Source organism: Cyrtonyx montezumae, unplaced genomic scaffold (genome assembly GCF_038088225.1).
Source record: "Cyrtonyx montezumae isolate F1298 unplaced genomic scaffold, pur_monq_1.0 scaffold_4, whole genome shotgun sequence".
NCBI lineage: Eukaryota > Metazoa > Chordata > Aves > Galliformes > Odontophoridae > Cyrtonyx > Cyrtonyx montezumae.
Window position 1 is genome coordinate 22,391,932 of NW_027072045.1, and position 21,830 is coordinate 22,413,761.

Genomic DNA, 21,830 nt, shown 5'->3' on the forward strand with positions numbered 1-21,830 from the left:
ACTGCATTTTAATTGTAAAGGGAACTATGTCTTAACTTCTCCTTGTGAGCTGTATTCTGCTCTGAAAAGCCACAAGAGCTGAGCTCACAGGGTCTAAAATGACTCATGTTTCTCTTAGAAACCCTTTATAAAATTTGTGACCAAACCTGTTGCAATGCTAATTTCTAGTATCAAGCTGTTTTGCTGTAACTGTAGTCTCAGTTGAGGCTTTTGGCATACATCTGAGGAAATAGAGGAAGGAAGTGGAAGGTCCACCCCAGAGAAAGTTGATGGCTTCACCCATGACAGCCAGAGGCTGCAGGGGAAGCACAGACAAGAAGTATAGGTGCCTGTTGTAACAGAACCTATGGCTGTTGCTATGTAGTTTTCACAAGCCTCTTCCAAATACTTACTAAAACAACCTTGTAGAAGCAGAGTTGGATTTAAGATCTTGCTGAGTGAGACTGATCTTAAATAGGTTTGGTAATTGCTAAGTTTAGTTACCTAGAAAAAACAGAACTTGCTTTTGTTGCAACAGATGTGTGAAAGTTCTCTCAAAAGCCTAAGAAAGATGTAAAGTCACTTGAAAGGTAGGGTAAAAGTCAAATGTGTGTGCTGCAGTGCAATGGCTAGGAGTCACCTATCTTCAATTTTTAAATAAAAAATTGGAACTCAGCCAGATGCAAAAAGAAAGCTAATGCAATAAAAATTAACAGCATGGTATATAGAAATCATACCTAACTACTGCCCTTCTTTAATGATTGTCACTGTGACGAGAAGAAGTAAAACTGCTTTTGGTGGATTATTTTACTGAGTTGTGACAAACTTAGTTTTACTTGTATGAAAGGTTGATGGTTTTGACAGTATTGTATGAAATGATGCAACACTTAAAACTGAACTGAATCCAGAAGAATCAGTACCAGAATTCAGAAGAATCAGTTCCTTGATAACGAACAGAGGATTAACCAGGAAAACAGCTCTCCTCTGCCAAACCCTTCTCAATTCCCAGGGGACTAATGTTTGAAGGTAACTACTGTGGGATCCTTAAAAGCTGTTCTCACTGTTGCCAACAGGTCCTGGAGTTGATGTGCCCGCTCCTGATATGAGCACAGGGGAGAGGGAGATGTCCTGGATTGCTGACACTTATGCCAGTACAATAGGACACTATGTAAGTTTTGAGCAGAAGTACTTACATCTTGAAATTTATTACCATGATGCTTAATATATAGTTTTATTTGACTGTGTGAATCTAAAGGTTTTTAGGGCACAGTTGAAGAAAGACAACTTTAAAGGCTAGTGCTTTTTATATTTGGCTTAAATTGTGGCTGTTCAGCAGAAATATACTGTTCTTAAAGGTCTAATTCTGTGTTTTTGTTACTATTTGCTCCTACTTTGTCATTGACACTATAATTACTAACTTAAATTTGCTAAATATTGGTTTTGTAATAGTGGCTATAGTCTTTGAAATACTTTAATATTTCACTTTCAGACTACTCAACATATAAGCATTATTAATAAAAGCTTTGATTTTGAGCCTCCAGACCATGTAAAGAAGTTCTCACTTATTAGAACATTAAAACAAACCCACATTATTTGACCTTTATGTTGATCTTTATGTTCCTTTATTTGTACCCGCTTTGACTGTACCAAAACAGATTGTTTACTAGGAAAACCTTACATTTTTGACAGTTTTGGCAAAAGAAATTATGTACACCTTATTTCTTAAGACTCCACTGTTATGCTATCCAATCTTTCTTGCTTGGTTTTCATTTTTTGCTATTTCAGCAGGTCATACTTTCCTAAGGAGTCTTGCCACAACTTCATATTAGGGTGTAAATATGTTGAGCTACTGCATGTTTGCCTAACCCAGTGCCTTTTGAATTGTACGTATGCTTTATTCTCGCTTTTTGTGGTTATTTCCAACAGTTTTTCAGAAGTATAGCAGAGTATATGCCCCCATTAACAAGGCATTAGAGCTACCTGACACATTTCTTCCTCATATACCTGTACAAGACGAGCCTCCCTTTCCTGAGGGAGCAGTCCCCTAGCAGAAAGCTAGCCTGTGTTGTCTTGTATCCTTTAACAGCAGGAGAAGATGGCATGGCTTATTCTAGATCTGAAATATACATTATCTTGTAGGAGGGAAAAAGAAAACATTGAGGAGTAAGCTTTAGCTTGCTTGTTAATCAAATTAAATAGCATGTACAGTGAGCTGTTAGGGTCTAAAACTACTTGATTTTTGTTACTCACATATCTAAGTGTTTTAAATAAAATTTTAGAACTGATGAAGAGCTGGAAGATCTCAGAAAAACTTAAGGGTGCAAAGCAACAGCTTGCTCCCCAGTTATAACTTAGCATTCCAACATTTAAGGAAACCACTGTGTCTAGGCATTCTGTTTTAACATTTAACTCACTGCACTGAAGTACATATTCCACTACAATGCAACATCATTACTCTATTGAGAGTGACATGGAAGGCTTTCAGCACACAGCTGGTTTTGTTAATAGTTAATTTGCCCACTATTCTGTACAGGAAAGTATTTTAAATGTGGAATATTACACACAGACCAAAGAAAAGAATTTTACATGGCTGTATTTCTTATTCTTTCCACTTAGTCACATGAGCTTGTTGCATAGTCCTATGTGTGCATACATCACTGCAAAAAGCCACTGCTAAGGATGAAATTACGATTTGATTTGTGCTACAACAGCTCTTTATTCCTAGGCTCTCCTTGAACAGCAGTGTCTTACTCTTGACCAAAAACAATTGAGAGGATTTAAATGCTTTTTTTTAATGACAAATTAAAATTTAACTAAAAAGGAAAAGTTGAATCAAGTTTACTTCATTTTCTTAGGTTGATTCTGCATGGAAAAGAAAACAGTAGCTATAGTGAGACTTGCAAGCTGTTCTGGAAGATGGCCGGGTGTAAAGAAAGAAGGCAACACTTCTGGCAAAGCTGCAGGAAGTAATTTATGACAAGTAGTTTATAGAGTTACTTGAAAGATATTCCAGTTTGATTGAGACAGCAGGAACTGAAGTTGTGACTGAACAACTATGAAATAGATAAAAGCAACCATGGGGGAAGGAGGAAAGCAGGCTTAAGAGACAAAAATGGCTATTGAACAAAATTGAAACTAACTGTAACTCAGAAAGATGAAAGTTATGCAAAGGACTGCATTCACTTGAGTGGAAAGATCACTCTGGTGAGTGGAAGCTATCTGAGAAATCTACATACTTGGTTAGTCAGTGGTTACATAGGATGTGTTCATGGAACTTAAAGTGAAAAGGAAAGGTCAAATAAAATAATTAGATAGGGAGAGTCTGCTTGAAACCTAACATATGATGTCAGAAACTTGGAGAAGCAAGAACACTACTGCATCAGGGAAAAGGGTTAAGATACAAGCAGAAGTTTAGAATTTCTTAACTTCACCAGCTAAGTTCAGAGACTGATTCAGAAGTCTTTAAATCCAGGAAAAAAAACCCCACAACATTGTACAAGCTCCTTATTAAAAGGATCATGGAACGGCTTGAGTTGGAAGGAACCTCGAAGATCATCTGATTCTGACACTCTGCTGCAGGCAGGGTTGCAACAACTGAATCAGGCACTAGATAGGTCACCCAGGGTCTCATCCAACTTGGCCTTAAAACACTTCCAGGGATGGAGTGCCCACAGCTCCACTGGGCAACTTCTTCCAGCACCCTACCACCCTCCAAGTGAAAAATTTCCCTCTGACATCAAATCTAAATCACTCCTCTTTTAAAACTGTTCCCCTTTGGCCTATCACTATCTACCTGTGTAAAAAATTGTTTTCCTTCCTTAAAAGCTCCCTTTAAGTTCTGGAAGGCCTTCTCCAGGTTGAAGAAAAGCTATGGACATTATTTCTGCCCTGAGGTGTGCTAATTTTCCACATACCACCCCCTCCATCTCCCCCCAGCCCCAAACTGACTTCCTTTAAAAAAAAAAATCAAAGTTTTCAGGAATTTAACATCAAGTGTTTTGTATATGTGGCTTTAAGAAGACTGGAACCTACCCTCAGCTCATGCTGTTTTCTTGCCAAACCATGCAAGTCTTTAACTACCACGTTAACTGTTCCAGAAAATCCATACCAAGTTTCCAGATCACTGAACTGGCTAAAGTTCTTGATTAAATTCGTCCTTTCCACTCTTCCATACTTCCTGTCCCAGTAGTCTGTCTGATACGACATGTGAAGGGACTTAATAAATACATTTCATATATGATGGAAGACTATAATTTGAGTCTTTATAAAGCATTCTTCCTGCTTTGTGAATGCGTGTAGGCAAAAAGTGTATTTTCAAGCGGAAGAACAGAATGAAAACCTGGTAATACTTCTGAACACTGTGCCAATTCATTCACTTGCAAATCACTACCACAAATCTCACTTAAAGGGGATATGCCACCAGAGGGAGCAGACAGCTTAACAAGAGAAATGCAGCTATGTTTTGGGAAACTGAATTAGTAAATTTATGTCAAGTCCACCATTGCTTTTATTGCTTTCAAAAAGGGGCTGTTAAATACTATGGTTAACTCACTACCATTTTCAAACAAAAAATAGTTCTAGCTTCCATTATGGCTCTAGTTGTTTCCTACCACTTTGCCACCACTTTTATCTGCACCTTTCCTTCCGCTCACCATGCATCTTTCACTCAGGCCACTGGCATGCAAATGTGTTTGGCACAAGTATTGGGAGGGAGCCTCCCAATGTCTGTGCTGCTGGCAAATGAGAAACCCATCCGGCTGCTGGCAGACTCATTTCTGTAGACTCCCTTTCATCCCTTCTCTCTGACTCACAATGGGTGCCAAAGCACTGTCTGACCATGCCTTGAGGGTGTGGGAGCATGGGAACTGGTCGTGACAGAAGAGCAAGGCACAGCAGCGTGTCATTTAGGAGAAGTTTTTTCAAATTACTAATTCCAACTGAAAAATCCATTCTGGTTTTAAATAATCTACTTTTTCCTGGCTGGCTGTCTAGCGCATGAAAGCTAGTAAGTATCTTACTTTCCTGTATGATCTTCATACTATAGATTTTCCTCAGAGGCCAAATTATACCTGTATTCTTACAACAGGAAGCTATTGGACACGTAGTTCCTAAACTGAATTTGTTATAAAGGAATGCTAAACACTGCTTGTAAATGATTAACCAGCTTTAGCTGGGTCTAGTCCAGGAGTACATCTGAGCCCTTTAAAAGACTGAAATGCCAAGAATCATGAGAAGTGTGGCTGTAATAGGAGTGAATATTGAGAAACGTATCTCAAAGCTTTTTGATTTATTAAAGATCCGTTCTGTGCAGTATGACATCACTATAACTAACTTCAATTTTACATTAACATATGTACTTTAATGCAACAGAAAATGTGCAGAACATGTCCAGTTATGTAACTTTCCTGACATCTGCAAGAGTACTTGTGAGAAGCTGTTCACACAAGATGAGGAAGGAAACTAACCAACTAACAAACTAGATGTATACACACTGTATTATGTTTCAACTCTCACAATACCTGTTTTCCCTTATCCCTGAGGTGCACAAAGTTTCCCATTCCAACTATTATCTGACTACTTCAGTAACTCACAAGTCCTTCACTGTTTTACAGGATATTAATGCACACGCATGCGTAACTGGTAAACCCATCAGCCAGGGTGGGATCCACGGACGAATATCTGCAACTGGTCGTGGTCTCTTCCATGGAATTGAAAATTTTATCAATGAAGCATCATATATGAGTATACTAGGAATGACTCCTGGATTTGGAGATAAAACATTTGCTGTTCAGGTAAATTTTTTCTTTTAACAGCGGGAAAATTCAATGAAGAAAGTTTTAACAGGGCTTCTCTTAAAAAGGGCTGTAGCAATAAAGCCTGTTAGGGTTTTACGACTTCTAAGTTAACCTTTACTCCTAAAGTTTAGAAATACTTTTCAAGCAACACAGGTGCCCTTTAATTTGGACTGTTTTATAAGAACAGAACTTACAATTGCACTCTGGGCATAAAGCCAAATCTCCAGTCTATATGAACATCAACTGCAAAGAACAAAGTGAGACACTATTAAGCAGTTCCATGCACAGCAACATTGCATGCTTTTAAATGAGCTGTGACACTGTTTCTGCCTACATTAAATTTATTACAATAAAAAAAAACAAGGGAGAGAAGGAAGTTCTTGTTTTACTATGGAATGAATAGTTGGAAAAGTGAAAAACCAACACATTACCCTAAATTGTTTTTAGGGTTAAATATTCATCTTCAGCATTCATGAAACTTCTGGAAGCTCTAATTGATGATTTTTAAAGGCTTGGGTATTCAGTAACAAGCATAATTCTTCAGATTTTAAAGAACTGTTGTGTTCTATTCAACAGCTTTGAACAGAAGGTTAAATTTAGGATTTGAGGGATTTCTTTGTTTTGAGTTGTCTTTGGTGCCTGTACATGATACTTAGAAACACTCTAATTTTAATTGTAACCTAGTACTCCAGTTAGCTTGTGGGCTCACACAAACATCTCTGCCCTGCAGAGGGACAGCATCACAGTCTTCCTGCACTTCTAGAATGTTGAACTGAAAACTAGTTTTGGGGGGGAGTTTTTTTTGTGTTTTTTTTTTTTAAACACCTGTAACAATATAGGAAAATGGTAATAAAATGTAGGATTATCTACATTTAAACAGTCTGTTTTGTACAGAACAGCTCTGAAAGTTTAAAAGATACAACCTTTTATATTAAAACATAAAAACTAGCAGGAAGCTATATATTTATTGTTTTTCATTCCAGAAGAGTTTTATACTTGTAAGCTTTCTTTACCCAAACAATATTTCTTGGCCTGCAAATGTTAGTCCAAACTCAGAATGGTTATACAAAAATCTATAAACCCCTCTTAAGACCATGCCAGTTACAAGATGCATAGTTGTAATCTTCTCACATTGGTAAAATATACCATTTTGAACCTTTCATAATAACATTAACACTTTCCTTCTCTTTATCTGGAATAAAGAACACAATTTTGCACTGCCAGCTAAAATACTTCATTTCTACAGTAGCATTTAGACTAGTAACACATGAATTCCTTCCATCTTTCCTACACATGTTATCAGATGCCAATATACACCAACAGATAAGGAGCTATTTACAGCATCCCAAGTATATATAAATCATACCAATAATAATCTTTTTAACCTGAAGGATTGACTACCTTTTCCTCTTTTCACTTTCAGGGATTCGGTAATGTGGGCTTGCATTCTATGAGATACTTGCACCGTTTTGGAGCAAAATGTGTTGCTGTTGGAGAATTTAATGGTTCTATCTGGAATCCTGATGGGATTGACCCAAAGGAACTTGAAGACTACAAATTGGTATGAAACTTAGCTAAGCAGAAATAGTTCCATTTGTGTTAGCTCTGCAAGTGTATAGGATGACTATAGACTGATACGAATATACATAGGTTGTTCTGAAAGTAATGCATCATATAACACCTTGACATCTTCTGGAAGAGTAAGCTGAAGGCAATCCAGGAGACTCCTGGAATGTATCAAAAGTAACTTCCTGAGCCATGTAATAGACAGCTCTACCAGGGCAGATGCAATGCTAGACCTGTTTACTCATGAATTAAAGTGAACTGATCAGTGACATCAGGATTGAAGGCTGCCTGGGCTGCAGTGGCCATGTAATGTTTCAGTTCACACTCTTGCGAGATATCAGACAGCAGACAGGCAGAGTAAAATCAGGAAGCTTAATTTTAGGAAAACAAGTTTTCAGCTCTCCAAGTTAGTCAACAGAATTCCCTGTGAGTTTGTCCTCAAGGACAGAGATGTGGAGCAGAGCTGACAGATCATAGAATCACAGACATCAAAAGATTGAGTCCAAAATCCCCTGCTAAAGCAGGCAGCCTACAATAAGGTGGGCCTCCATATGGGTCTTGAATAGTTCCATGGAAGGTGGCTCCACAACCTCCCTGGGCAACCTGTTTCAGTGCTCCATCACCCTCGCATACAGAAGTTCTTCCACATAAGTATAGAACTTCCTGAGTTCAAGTTTTAGGCCATTACTCTTTGTCTTTGATATTTAAGGAAGCTTTCTGTACAGCACAAGAGGTCTTAATCCCCTAATGTAGGATGTCAGAAAAGGAAGGCAAGAGACTGGCATGGACTTCAGTAAGGCCTTAGACATGGTCTCCTGTAACATCCTTCTCTCCAAATGGGAAAGATACGGATTTGATGAGTGGACAGTTTAGTGGACAAGGAACTGGTTACGAGGTCATGCCCAGAGAGTGGTGGTCAATGGCTTAATGTCTGGATGGAGATAATGACAAGTGGTGTCCCTCAGGAGTTCTTCAGCATCTTCATCAGTGACATCAACAGCGGATCAAGTGCACCTTCAGCAAGCTTGTAGATGACTTCAAGCCTGCGTGGCACAGCCAACAAACCTGAGGGATGGGGTGCCATTCAGAGAGATCCAGTTCATTGCAGGGAAGTTGGACTAGATGACTTTCAAGGGTTGCTTCCAAATGAAACGATTTTATGACTTTAGAGTTCCTAAGGTGCTTATTTCATTGTCATCTTTTACATAGGGAGCATTTGCTTCACCCCCCCTTTCTCAGAAAGCTGAAAAGACTCTCTCATTAAAGAAAGGCCATCACTGTAGTACTAATTTTCACAACTGGCACGTCTGAATTGTGATGCAAAAAAGTATTCAAAAAAGACTTTTCCTGCCTGGCATTTTAAGAGTTGAGAGGAACTGTTTTTTGTTTTTTTTTAAACTATTCCAGAGCCCAGACACGTATCAGTATCTTTGGACAGAGAGCAATTATGTCTTAATCATACTGGTCTGAAGTACAGGACCCATAGATTAAACAGAAAAGGCAAGCTAGGTGAAGATAACACGTATCATCCCTATCTTTCTAGAGTTGTTGCTTCTGCCTTCTCTCTTTTTTTTTTTTTAATTAAAAAAAGGGAAGAAAGTAAATTGAGTACATGCGCTAAAGCCACCTTGGTTTGTTTCCTTCCAACAGCAACATGGGACAATCATGGGCTTCCCTAAAGCACAGAAGCTTGAAGGCAGCATTCTGGAAATAGACTGTGACATTCTCATCCCTGCTGCAAGTGAAAAGCAGTTGACTAAGGCCAATGCTCACAAGGTTAAAGCAAAAGTAAGTTGGAGAACACAAATGCAAAATAGAGAAAGCCAGTTTAAAAACTAGTATTCAATAATTAATATGGACAGAAACATACACCTGTCAAGTTAGCAATTACTCTGTTGTGATCCCTTTTAGATTATTGCTGAAGGTGCCAATGGACCTACAACTCCTGAAGCTGACAAAATCTTCTTGGAGAGGAATATCATGGTTATTCCTGTAAGACTCTATTTTGACCTTTAATTTTCATTAGTGAGTAGAATTTTCAGTGAATTCAGTGAAACAACTGATGTCTGGGAAATGAGTGTTAGCGTTGCTTAAGATTCGTAATAATTACTGGAAGAGACTTCATTACAACTATAAGTGAAATATATGAAAGTTACACATTCAGAAGAGAGAACTACCCACAGTTATTGCTTAAATCTGTAGTTTGGCTTGTTTGTCTATTACCTGACATTTGGTCATCTAAGCAGTCCACTGATCAAAGAAATAAGGCCAAGTTAACTCACTGGCCAGACTGTAAAAATTGGTCTGTGGGTGGAACTCAAACAGAATTGTTTGTTGCAGATTGTATGAAGTAAATGTTGCCTAGAATAGTAATTTGGAAAAATGAGATCTGGAAGTACGATGACATCCTCTTCCCCAGAGGGAGAGAGTGTCCTGATCAAGTGGTATACCTAAAAGGCATGGCTGATCTATCTTAACTCATTGACTTAAGCTAAGAACATATTATTTTCTATTAAATAATTATGCTAAAATAGAAGAACATAGCCAAGAACAGCTGAAATTCATATATTCTAAAGTCAAGTCCTCCTTAAATCAGTAAAAGTAATCCCTAGATATCTTCGTCATGTAGGAGTAACTAGGATTGTCTTCTGTACCACAGTTTTAATATTTTTTAAATCATACTTGCTTTTCCTTAGTGGAATAGAACTGCCTTCATCAAATGGTCACATTTCTGTACGCTTTCTGTTTCTTTGCAGGACCTTTACCTGAATGCTGGTGGTGTAACAGTATCCTATTTTGAGTGGCTGAAAAACTTGAATCACGTCAGCTATGGCCGCTTGACTTTTAAATATGAAAGGGATTCAAACTACCACTTGCTCAGTAAGTGCTCAGTTCAGCTTTCACTCACTGTTTTATTGGTAGAATGGGGTGCCAAACAGAAAACTGGGGGAAATGAGTAGGGCTATTTCAAATTCACTTCAGTTCCCTCTAAGTCTATTGTTGCTGCATCCTGAAGAGCCAGAAAGATTTAATATGGCAGTGCATGACTAAGAATTAAGTGCATACTTTCTCAGTTATATTTTAATCCATAAAGTAATGGCTTTCTTCAGTTTTTTGAAGATAATGAATGTTGTGAACTTGTCAACTCTTTATTACTTCTTTAAGTGTCTTTCACTCAGATATATTAAAAGAATTTGAAGTTTGAGTGACTTGATAAAAGATGCATCAACTCAAAAATACCAGAACACTTCCATTTCCTAAGCAGAAGGCCTGCTAAAATTGTGCATGAGCTTTTTTCTCAGTGGTAGGAGACCGATTCATTGCTTTAACTTAGATATTTTTTCTAATGCTTTCTATCAAGTTAGCAACATTGAAACACGTTGCTTTGTCAGCTTATTGAATTTAGTGAGATATGATAAATAAACTCAGCTTCTTGCTGTATGAAGCGGTCCTGGAGGAACATTATTACTAATATTGAAATAGCACCTATAAAAACAGAAAATCAACATCTCCCCTATTTGGTAGGGAACAGAATTAAGACCGTTCTCTCAGCCCTGCTCCCAGAGTCTGCATTTCATGCCATAAAATGCTGGAAAACTTGGAGACAGATCTTTCTGTTAGTTGTCCTTTCCTCACCTATGACACTGTCTCTACTTTTTTCCTTTGTAGTGTCTGTCCAGGAAAGCTTGGAGAGAAAATTTGGGAAACATGGAGGAACTATTCCAGTTGTGCCTACAGCAGAATTTCAAGATAGGATATCAGTAAGTAGTTGCTGTGTTTGTCCTTTTTTTTTTTTTTTTACTATAGCTGTGATAATATCCTGATATTATAAGTGCAATGAGAGTTGTACCTTTGTAACCAGGGTTTTGCCCCAGGGCAGTAGTGCAATTACCTAGATGACCAAATAATTAAAGGAAGTGATCTGAACTGTTTAAGAAAACAGGAAGTAACCATTTTTTCCTTTTATTTGACCACATGCAAAGTATCTCCAACAGTGTTAAAAAGCTATAATACTAATATAGACTCATTTTGTTTGTTCTACTCACAAAGAAGCAGGATTACTTCTGACAGATCCTTGGCAATACCAAGTGAAATATTGGTAGGCAGGCCAGTAGTCATATACTGAAAAAAGAATGGAATTCACCCAGCTGGTGAAGGGGAACTCTGGCTATGCAGCATTCCTTCTCAGGAACTAGCCTAGGTCCCAGAGATGCTCTCCCTGCAGGGCCTGGCCCTTACACGAGCCCAGAAAGGCTCCATCCATTCTGGTCACATGGGGAGCACAAGTGCCAGCTGTCTGCCCATGCTCCCTGGGCCAGCCAAACTACTTCACCAGGTGCTCAATCACCAGTTTGTGACCTAGCAGTTCATATCTACTACTGTATAGATATATTTTGTAGTGGTAGATGGGTATTTAAACTCTAAAAACAAGGTTGTATTTAATTTTCTCCACAGTGGCTGTTACAATGCTGTGATTTAGTGTTGATAACACTGATGTTGCAGTTGTTAGTGAGTAGTGCTTACACACACACCCACTACTGTAAAGGTATGAAGTAACACCTCTTTTTGTGTAAAAGAGCACTATGGCAATTGAATATTTTTCATTTATTTCTACCTCAGATGTCAGTTAATCATATGAGAGTTGCATGTTGCTGTTTACCTAGCAGTCTGTTGCTCTGAGAAACTCCACTATCTTCATCTATAGCTCAGATGGAGATGCGTGGATTTTTTTAACCTGGGGAAGGACAAGGGAGGTTTTTTGTTTTTAAACAGACTAGTAAGGAGATGACTGAATTATTTTGTTTTCCCCTGTTTTGTTTTTTTTTTTGGTGTGTGAAATACTTGATATTCCTGCTGGCTAACCGGATAAATACGTAGATTCTATGATGTCTTCGATCCCTGCGTATCAAAGAGTAAAGCTTTTATAGTGAGAAATACTGCTTCAAACGCTATCAGAAATTGTTTGGAAGTCTTATTCTTTTAGTTTACCTGGGTTTTCTAACAGCATTCAGAAAGATCAGTGGTGGGGCACTGGCACGGGTTACCCAGAGAAACTGTGGATGCCCCATCTCTGGGGGTTTTCAAGGCTAAGTTGGATCAGGCCCTGGTCTAGTTGTTGGCAACCCTCCCTGTGGCAGTGGGGATGGAACTAGATAATCTTTAGAGCTGACTTTCAACCCTAGTTATTTGATGATTCATTCAAAGAATTCATACTTCAGACAACTTCATATGGTATTTCTGTAAATTAAGAATAATACAGACAAGATTGTAGGATGTTCCTTCAAGACTTAAATTAATGGGCAAAAAAGTCATCTACATTTAGTGTTATCTAATGCATACCAATACATGGTGGGGAAAATCTTCATACAAAATGGTAAGTTCTGAGCTCATTTATCTGAACTGAAAAGGATCTGGAGGTAACAACAAGACACAAGCTTAGAAATGCACAACAGTTAGAACACTGTATTTGTATTAGTAATCATTTCAAAATGAAAAGAAGAAATCTGGCAATATAAGACTGATGGTGCTATAATACAAGTCCAGAATATGTCTGCCTTCTCAAGTCTGCATGCAGATTTCATCTCTGTGTCTTAGAGTGTTGTAATGTAGGAAGTTCAGAAAGAAAAAAAAAAGAATAATCAAAGATACAGAAGCTCCACATACATGAAACAACAAACGACTCCAGGTCCCATTAGTCTGAAACAGTATGAAGATGCAATCAAAATGAGTAATGTGAAAATGGATAAGAAGAGCCACCACTGGAATGAAGAGTGAACAAGAATAAGGGGTTGTTAAACAAAAACAACAGAGAATCACAACAGTCAGTTAATCCGTGGAATACATTGCCAAGGGATGTATGTGAGCTAAGAGCGGCTTTAGTATTTATTTATTTTTAATACCTAAATTCATAAGAAGATAGGACAAGTGATCAAGGGGAAAAAAATGTGTTACAAAAAACACCAAACCATCCATCCTTCAGTAAATCAGGAGAGGTATATGTAAAACTGGTTTGCTGCCAGGTGACAGACTGCTCTAGCATGGTGCTAGTATTTGCAAAAGTGTCAGACTGAAAGAGTAGCATAGTAAATATATTCAGTGGCTTGAAGCAATTGCTGTGTTCTCTTCAACACAAGCCTTACAAACTGGCCTGGCAGTTTCTACAGACTAAAGGAGTATTTGAGAGAAAGCATCTCTTTTGTGAAGCCAAGCCTGACATGAATAGTAAGTGACAGTAGTCAGGATGTTGGAACACTGACTCTCTGACATCCCAAATCAGACCTTCTTCAATTATTTATTGTTCAGTTCATTTACATTTCAAGGGGAACTAAGCCTCTCTAGAGTTACACACAGCTAACATGCTTCAAACCTATGAACTGAGGATCTAAAACCCATCTCCAAAGCAACTGAAATAACTTCAGTAAGTTATTAATTCTTGGAGAGCTTTTTTTGTTTAATATTTATGATAAGTTTTGAAGGCTGGAAGCAGTAGTTATGACATCACTGAAGATGCTAGTATGATGAAACTGGAAGCTAGATTTCACTAACGTACATCTAAAGTTTCATGGTTGAACTGACCGTAATTATCACTTGAAGTAACAGTAAAGGCAATTCAGTTTGTCTTAACATCAGACACTAGAGGAAAATGAGAGTGAGCTTCAGTAACTACAGGAATCCTATCATCTTCCTAAGACAGGACTAGTACCTTTTTGCATGCATGAATAAGACTTGACTGTACTCCGTGTCATTGCAGGGTGCATCTGAGAAGGATATTGTTCACTCTGGGTTGGCTTATACGATGGAGCGTTCTGCTCGAGTAAGTATTGATTTAATAAAGGTATATGCAGGAAAAGAACTTGGGGCTTCACTACATTTTTTTTTTTAAAGTTGTTTCTCCCACAAAGCAGTGAAACCACTTCTGACAAACTCTTTGCAATACCAGGAAAAGTATTATTGGAAATACTAATAGTCAAAAACAGGAAAAAAGCTGACTCACCCAGCTGATGATATGGATCTCTGGCCATAGAACACTCCCTCTCCAGAAAGCATTCTTCCCCTCTGAGGGTAGCCCTTAAGTGAGCTGGAGGGTCCACCCCTTCTAGTCACCTGGAAGCACAGGTAAATTGTCTGCATCTGTGCTCCCTGGGCCAGCCATTCCTCTTCACCAGGTGCTCAATCATCAGTTCAGGTTGTGACCTAACAGTGCCCCAACAAATGTATTCTACAGAATTGATTAGGTACATACACAGTTCATGGTTACTGTTCTCAAATATTTCTGTTTTGTGCAGTGATGACCAAGTTTAACTGGGCATTGAAAACATGAGAGACTAATGTTTGATATCTGGAAGTATTTTCTAGAGGAAGCTGTGGTGATTAGAAACATATTAGTTGTCCTATTGTACCTGACTAATAAGTACTGAAGAATACCTTAGTTTACCATCAGCAGTTTTAGATTGATCCCTTTATGAAGTATTTTAATTAACAGAAAAACACTACTTGAAACTTTGTCTTTCCCCATATCTGAGGTAGACATGTATCCAAGTCCTGAAATGGAACAATGCAGAGATCTGAGACCTCATAAATCTTAGATGTATAGAGAACTGAGAAATTTTAGACTTCGTTCTGAAAGAATCTGAGCTCTAGTACCAATCCTAGGGGCTTCTACGTTCCTACTTGGATCCTGTAAGCAGAATCTGATGTAATTCCAATAGGAAACTTGCAGAAATCTCATACAACCTTTTCTATTTCAGCAAATCATGCGTACTGCCATGAAGTACAACCTGGGTCTGGACCTGAGAACAGCTGCCTATGTCAATGCAATTGAGAAAGTCTTCAAAGTATACAATGAGGCTGGCCTGACTTTTACATAAGCAGGCCATTACTGCTCCTTGTTTTATCCCATCCCTCTTGCCGTAAATGTACCCTCTTCTTGGAAAAGCTTATCACAAGTTTACATGTAACCACAAAAATTTCTTTTCTTCTGACATTGTAGTGGATTCTATTCTCAATTAGTTTCAGTCCAGACTAGTCTTTTTTTACAATAAAAGTCCATGGATTAGGAAATTATATACGAGCACGTATCTGAAGGTAACAGTTTATCAGCACTTGCGGGGGACATTCTGGGTATTTCACCTACAAAACAAAATGGTACATTTTATGTATGAAAGAGTGGTCTTGCCACCTGAGCCACTTCTCAAACTTCCGATCAGATACTGTACTGGATGAGCACTTAGCTCATTATTACTTCATGCACTTTTGTTTAACGATATAATTTTGGCTTTGGCACTTTCAGTAAGGCCTTGTATGATCAATGCTATGGCATTGTCAAAGGAAGGATGGGCCTCCAGCAGGGATTAACTTCTATAGGAGTCTAATTTTTGTTTGGTTTTTTTTTTTTTTTTTTGTAGTAAAGCTTCAGGCCTGATTCTCTCTAGGCAATGTTTTCTTTAACTGCTGCTGTTATAGGACTGCATTCTATTGCTTGTTCAAGTTAGCTTGGCTACCACCATGAAGTACTTAGAGTTGACAAACTAATATTTTTATAAGCTGAAACTATCAAGCAGTTATAGTTACATTTTTAAATCAAGCATTTATGTAATTATTCTGACTACAGATTTTCTTTTTTTTTATTTTTAAGAAAACGGATAGTCTGAATTCGTTAAGCAATCATACCTGTTTTCAACATTCTTTGTCAGAATTTTTTTTCCAAGAGGCTTTCTGAAAATTAGATATTGCCTCACTGAACAACTACAGTGAGATATAACCCAGAAATCATTGGCCAAACTACGGAGGAGCTCGAATGCTGCTGTAAACTTCATCCACTGTCTTAACACAGCTTTTTTTTTTTTTTTTTGTCATCAGAAGGTTGTGAGAGTTTTGAGTATATTCAAGTACAACAAAATGGACCTCAACACAATACTGGATCAAGCACAGTTTATAAAGTCTAAGTCTTTTGTCCAGCAGAGTCCCCTTGAAGTGCCAGTTGTTATTTATGTAATGAATATGAATGTTTTTTTCTAAAAGACAACTAGACCCTCCAAGAAACTTATGTTTTTTTTCTATCTACTTTGTATCTGCATAACATAACCTGGAGAGAAGAGCAGTTATTAAAAAAAAAAAATGACCTTTCCAAACCAACTATGCTGTTGTATTACTGCTTTCTATTTCATGTAAAAGCTTTCACTGGTTACAACCAACCCATGAATCTTCGCAGTACACTTGCTAATTTTTTACATGGTTTCTGGTAAGATACTGCCAGTAATTTCTTGTAAGTGGCTCACTAATACAGATATGTCTCATGAGCTTGCCAGTCAACAAGGTGGTTAAGTTAGATACATACGTTGGCTCCAAAAGTAGCACCTCCTATCTATTTCCACAGAAACTGCAGCAGATGCAAAGAGCACAATAACACTGTTTGGTAGAGCAAATTCTCAGCTACAAAACACTATTTCTCAACATAGTCACCACCATCAGCTACACATTTTTGCCACCAATGGGCAAGAGCCTGTATAAAAATCTACAGCTGCAGAGGTAACCCACTGTCACTGTTGCCACTGATGGAACATCACTGACCACTGCACTGTGCTCACATCCACTGGCTGATCTCCATAAGCATTCAGCAGGCACTGATGAATGTCAGTGGGTGTCATATTTTCCCCATGGAGGAATTTAATGACAAACCTTTGCTTCATCCGCACTTACATATCAGACGCCATTTTCCAGACTACCTTTAGAGCTATTTATCACACAGCAGCAAAATGTTATAATATCTGTGGGGAGTTTCAGCCTGTACTACCAACATCTGCCTCTGATGTTAGGGCCAAGATAATAAAACAGGAGGCATTACTTTCAGAGCAGTCTTTCTCTGGTATATGCAGTAAATAGTAATAACACATTTTTCCCCCAGACATCCTAGAAGATACCCTGAAAGAAATCAGACTTACAACCAGCCATGATTTCAGCAGACCTAGAGATGGGCCTTAACCAGAGACGAGCCTTAGAAGCTGACTGGATTTCTCCTCAGCCAACTTGTTTGCAGTGTTTATTGACGTCTTGTTAATGGTGTCAGGAGGAGTTAATGGTGGAGGCCTGTGAGGCATGAGGTATCATGGGTTGGAAAGGACCTTGAGGATCATCTAGTTGCAAGCCCCTGTGTGGGCTGGTTGCCCCCCCCTGGATCAGCCACCCTGGGGTCCCATCCAGCCTGGCCTTCAGCACCTCCAGGAATGGGGCACCCACAGCTTCTCTGTACAATAGCTGAAGAGTGGTGTAAGGAGAACATGGGATAGTTTCTATCAAAGGCTTTTTGATTCTTGATGAGACTGTCTGATTTCAGATTACAGCAGACCATCTGATTTGCTCTTTGCTTGCAACTAGATGCAGGAACCAAACTGTATCAGTGAATTCAGATCCTCTTCTGAAATGGTGTTGTACATTACAGGCTATGCTGGTGCTGAGTATAAGAGCAGTGCAGATGTTGCTGCATTTCCAGCAGCAGCAGATAGTTAAGAAAAAGATCCCATGCTTTCATCACATTCTGTAGCACATCTGTCCTAAATCAGGCAATAGCAACAAAGGGAAAAAAAAAAACATTTTGTTTTTCTACAGCCCAGACTTCCTCACCTTTCACTATGTTTGTTCTCACCTTTCACTATGTTTGATAACTGCCCCTCTCTGTCTTTGACCACAGCTGTTCTGTGCTGCATCAACTGCTGCTCAGCGCTGTTGAAGTTGCACTGAGGGTTTAGCTCAGGCAGCGCTCAGCAGTTCAGTGGGAGTTAGGTGCGTTGCCAACAGTTTATGCTCTTACTTTGGTTTGTTATGCTGTTGCATTGGTTTGAGTGTCACAGCACCCTTTTACAGTGGTTCCATACATCTTAAACACATTTGGTTCTTCATCTGTGTAATCCCTAATTGCAATTTTACAGGTAAGATCAAAGCACAGAAGTGTGCAGCTGCTTATCTTGCCCTGAAATTAGTGTTCAAGTGCTTAGCTCGCACAGAGCTGTGACTTCAGATCAGCAACTAAGAGGAGAAAAACCCCAAATCTGACATTCTTGGCCCACTCAGAGTGGGCCGCTTACATCATGCCCACTCAGAGCCTTTCATTAGCTCTGACTGGCTGCACTAACAGCAACTTCAGCAGTCTGCTGTGCAGTAATCCCACCTTTCTGCATCACTGACTGTTCTAATGTGTTTAATCAGAATAATCCCAAAGAATGCACGCCAGACATGTAGACTGTAGAGTTTTTTATTTATTTAAGAATACATTCAGTGGTGTTACATTATCTTCATTGTCCAAAGCTTTTGCCCCAGGATGTTGCTTGATTTGCTACATTTTTTACAGCTTTTTCACCAGTTTCAGCAACCTTGTAGACTTCATCGAGAGCTTTTAAAAAAGAAAAACAAAGATAACTGCAGCATCACTGCAGGATGTTCCCCTTTCCCACCAGGTGTGGGTGGGAGGGGAGGAGGAGAGGGGAACACACCTAAGGGGCCTGGTTGGGGCACAGTCCTGCATGGGCAGGAAAAGATTGACCTCATTGCTGTTGGCTGGCCAGCCCTGGCACTGCAGCACAGCCCACTTCAGAGGGGGCTGAGGCTCCTGAGGCCCCAGAGCACCCAGATCAGAGCGGAAGTGCTGTGCTCTGGAGTGGAAAGTGCTGGGAAAGCTGGGCTCTGCCCTCCCACTGCAGTCACTGAGGGCAGCAGTGTGGCTGGCAGGTTCTCATGATTGGGTGGATACTGTGACTGGGGCAGGGAACCATCTGGGATTTCACTGGTTTGACTGTGAAAGCAGCAGAAACATGACCATACCTTTCTGACCAACATCCTTGGCTTGTTCCACTGCTTGCTGCACAGTCTGGCCCACTGTGTTAACTGCAGAGTAAAACAGCATCTGTTAAGCAGTCTTTATTTGACCACCTAGACACAGTAATCGCATCTCAGAAGGTGATTCTAAGAAGAAAAGTCAGGCAAATACAATTTTATGTGAGTGGCCTTCAGCTGAACCTGTTTGTCTCGTTTGCCCTGGCTCTAAATCGTACCATTTTTGTCTACTGTCTTGTCCAGCCCTGCAGGCTGCATGGACAGCCAGGATGCTGGTGGGGGAGGCCATGAGCACAGCATGAGAACAGATGGGTGGGAGAGAGGACAGCATTTTGGTGTGCTGGGGTTGCCCAAAACTTCAGAACTTCTCCAGGCCTGGGCTGAATTGCTCTCCAGCAAGCAGCACCTGTGGCACTAAGGCTGCCTCAAACCAGTGGCCTACTTCACCCTGAGTTTGAAAGATATTTGAACTGCATAAAGCTACACTATCATCATACACCCGCTTTCAGCACAGTCCACCAGCTGGTGAATGAGGTGGTCTGAGGAAGAGGCTTCCTGCAACAGGTTACATCCCAGTTTAGAGCTCCCTTAGAAGCTATTGGGCGGATGCTAATTTTAGATACTAGTGAAGACCAGTTGTGCCACTCCAAACTTAGAATGGCTCATGGGACTAAGCCTCCAGGGCATGTGCACGCACAACAGGAGATGGCGTAGTTAATAGTTGCAGAACCACCAGTTAGACAGTCTTGTTCAAGAACTGGCAAAAAAACCCTCTTTGTTTTCATTTAAATAGGGATTTGGAGAACACCTCTACTGATAGCATGTCCAGGACTGGGTGCAGTGCAGACAGTGATGTGAGCTGAGCACCCTGTCACTCAGCAAGGCAAGCACGAGAGCATGGCAACAGACAGAGGCAGGTCTGTCTGGCAGTTCTGTTGAGAAGAGGCTCTGCTGCAGTGCAGGGCTGCCTGGAAGATGTGTGTAGGGTTCAGGCCAAGGGCTGCAAAAGGTGTCTGAAGGGCTGGCTCAGCTGTCAGCACCTTGGTGCAGAAGGGGAAGGACTGCTGCAATCTAAAAGCTCTGTTCCCAAAGTTGGTTGGCTCTTAAACACTTCGTTCGGTTTTCTGAACACTGAGATAACTTCTCAGCCCACATCAGTCATCTAGCATAGGAAAAACTTGATAATGTTCCTCTAACATTAAGAAATAGAGTGAGGAACATGAAAATATCCACGGAGTATGCATGTCTAGGGCTGCTGTAAAGCAAAAGCGAGAGAAAATTTTCATTTGACAACATGAGTGCTTGCCCAAGTCATAGTGTTTTCCTTCCATGCTTCAGTATGAAGATGTTCTGAGAATCACCTCAAATTCTTTGGAAAAGGGGCTACTGGGTGTGGTGAGGGGCCTTTCCTCTTCCTAGCAAGCTGGATGAGGGACAAGTAGTAAATAAGCAGCAGGCTTCCCATTTGCTTCATTGAGCACTGCCTAGAGGACCTGCACATTAGGAAACAATATTTAAAAAGAAATCCTAGAAGTAGTATTTCTACTGCATTTGAGGTCACATGCAGTGTCCAATTTCACTCTACATGGCATTAGGTAATCTCAGCTAATCCCATTATATGAAGCACAAGTGTCTGAGGAATGGCATCACGGCAGCCTTTGTGCTAGGGCTTCATGGACAGTGGCTCACCTAAATGGCACATTGCTTCATCCTGGGCAGGTTCTGGAAGCGTCACAGCACCGAGCTGCAGCTGCCCTGAGCCCAGTGAGTGCACAAGGGCTTGCGGTGAGATGAGCAACTTAAGCATCAGCTGGACACATCAAAGATCTCGGAGCTCTTGGAAGCAAATCCTTCACGGTGTTGCAGAGCTCATTTTTGTCACAGCTGTTCATGTTTTGAAAAAATTTGTAAAAAGTAATGCAAAACCTAAATGACCTCACTTTCCCTCTCAGCTTTCTGCCATCCTCATCCCTTCAGCACATTATCTATCTGGCACCCACTTGGTGAAGGGGTGGGAGTAGCACTGGGAAGCCAGCAGTCAGTGCTGGTCCCCCACTTGCTCCAGAAACAGTGGGGCCTGAGAGTAGCAGCCACGCCAACCACACCCTCAAGAAGAGCATCTGCAAAGCTGCATTCATGCATGAGACATCCTCCCAAGGCCGCAGGGCCAGAAACCCACGGGGGTGCAACAGAGCATGCACTTCCCTTCCCAGTTGGACGCATGGGGAAAGCAGCACGGAGTATTTACCTGCCGCCTGCGCAGCACTCTCGGCCTGCGTTGCTTCCTCAGCAAGCTTCTTCCCAATCCCAAACATGTCTGCTGCTGGTCTGCTCTCCCTGCAGAGGATGGGTGACCGAGTCTCTAAGTTTGGTTCTGGTACAGTTCAGCAAAGTGCAGCTTTATATAGACAAAGCAGAACTCCTCCCCGTAGTTAGAGGGCAAACACGGGCTGAGCAGATGAGGCGAGCCCTGCTCGGTGATTAATACGCCAGGCATAGAAGGGCGAAGAGGCATTAGTGTTTGTTGTGCTTTCCTCCCCAGAGAGGGGGTGGGGATTCATCGGCAGAAGTTTTCCATGGCCAAGAAATCAAAGCTTTGTTTTCTATGGCAAGAAGTTGGTAAACAGAGCGCATTCCACAGCTGTCCTTACAAAACCTTCCCAG

General features: G+C 40.3%; 1 protein-coding gene across 1 annotated transcript in view; it reads left to right on the forward strand.

Annotated features, from left to right (window-relative positions):
• Positions 1–16,475, forward strand: part of GLUD1 (glutamate dehydrogenase 1) — a 30,082-nt gene extending 13,607 nt beyond the window's left edge. Inside the window, exons 5-13 of the mRNA XM_065746822.1 lie at positions 1,053–1,147; positions 5,592–5,771; positions 7,198–7,335; positions 8,991–9,128; positions 9,252–9,332; positions 10,097–10,220; positions 11,010–11,101; positions 14,092–14,154; positions 15,089–16,475. Of these exons, the coding sequence (XP_065602894.1) occupies positions 1,053–1,147; positions 5,592–5,771; positions 7,198–7,335; positions 8,991–9,128; positions 9,252–9,332; positions 10,097–10,220; positions 11,010–11,101; positions 14,092–14,154; positions 15,089–15,208 (1,031 nt within the window). The 3' untranslated portion in view covers positions 15,209–16,475. The remainder of the gene's footprint in view (positions 1–1,052; positions 1,148–5,591; positions 5,772–7,197; positions 7,336–8,990; positions 9,129–9,251; positions 9,333–10,096; positions 10,221–11,009; positions 11,102–14,091; positions 14,155–15,088) is intronic.
• The last annotated feature ends 5,355 nt before the right edge of the window (positions 16,476–21,830 follow it).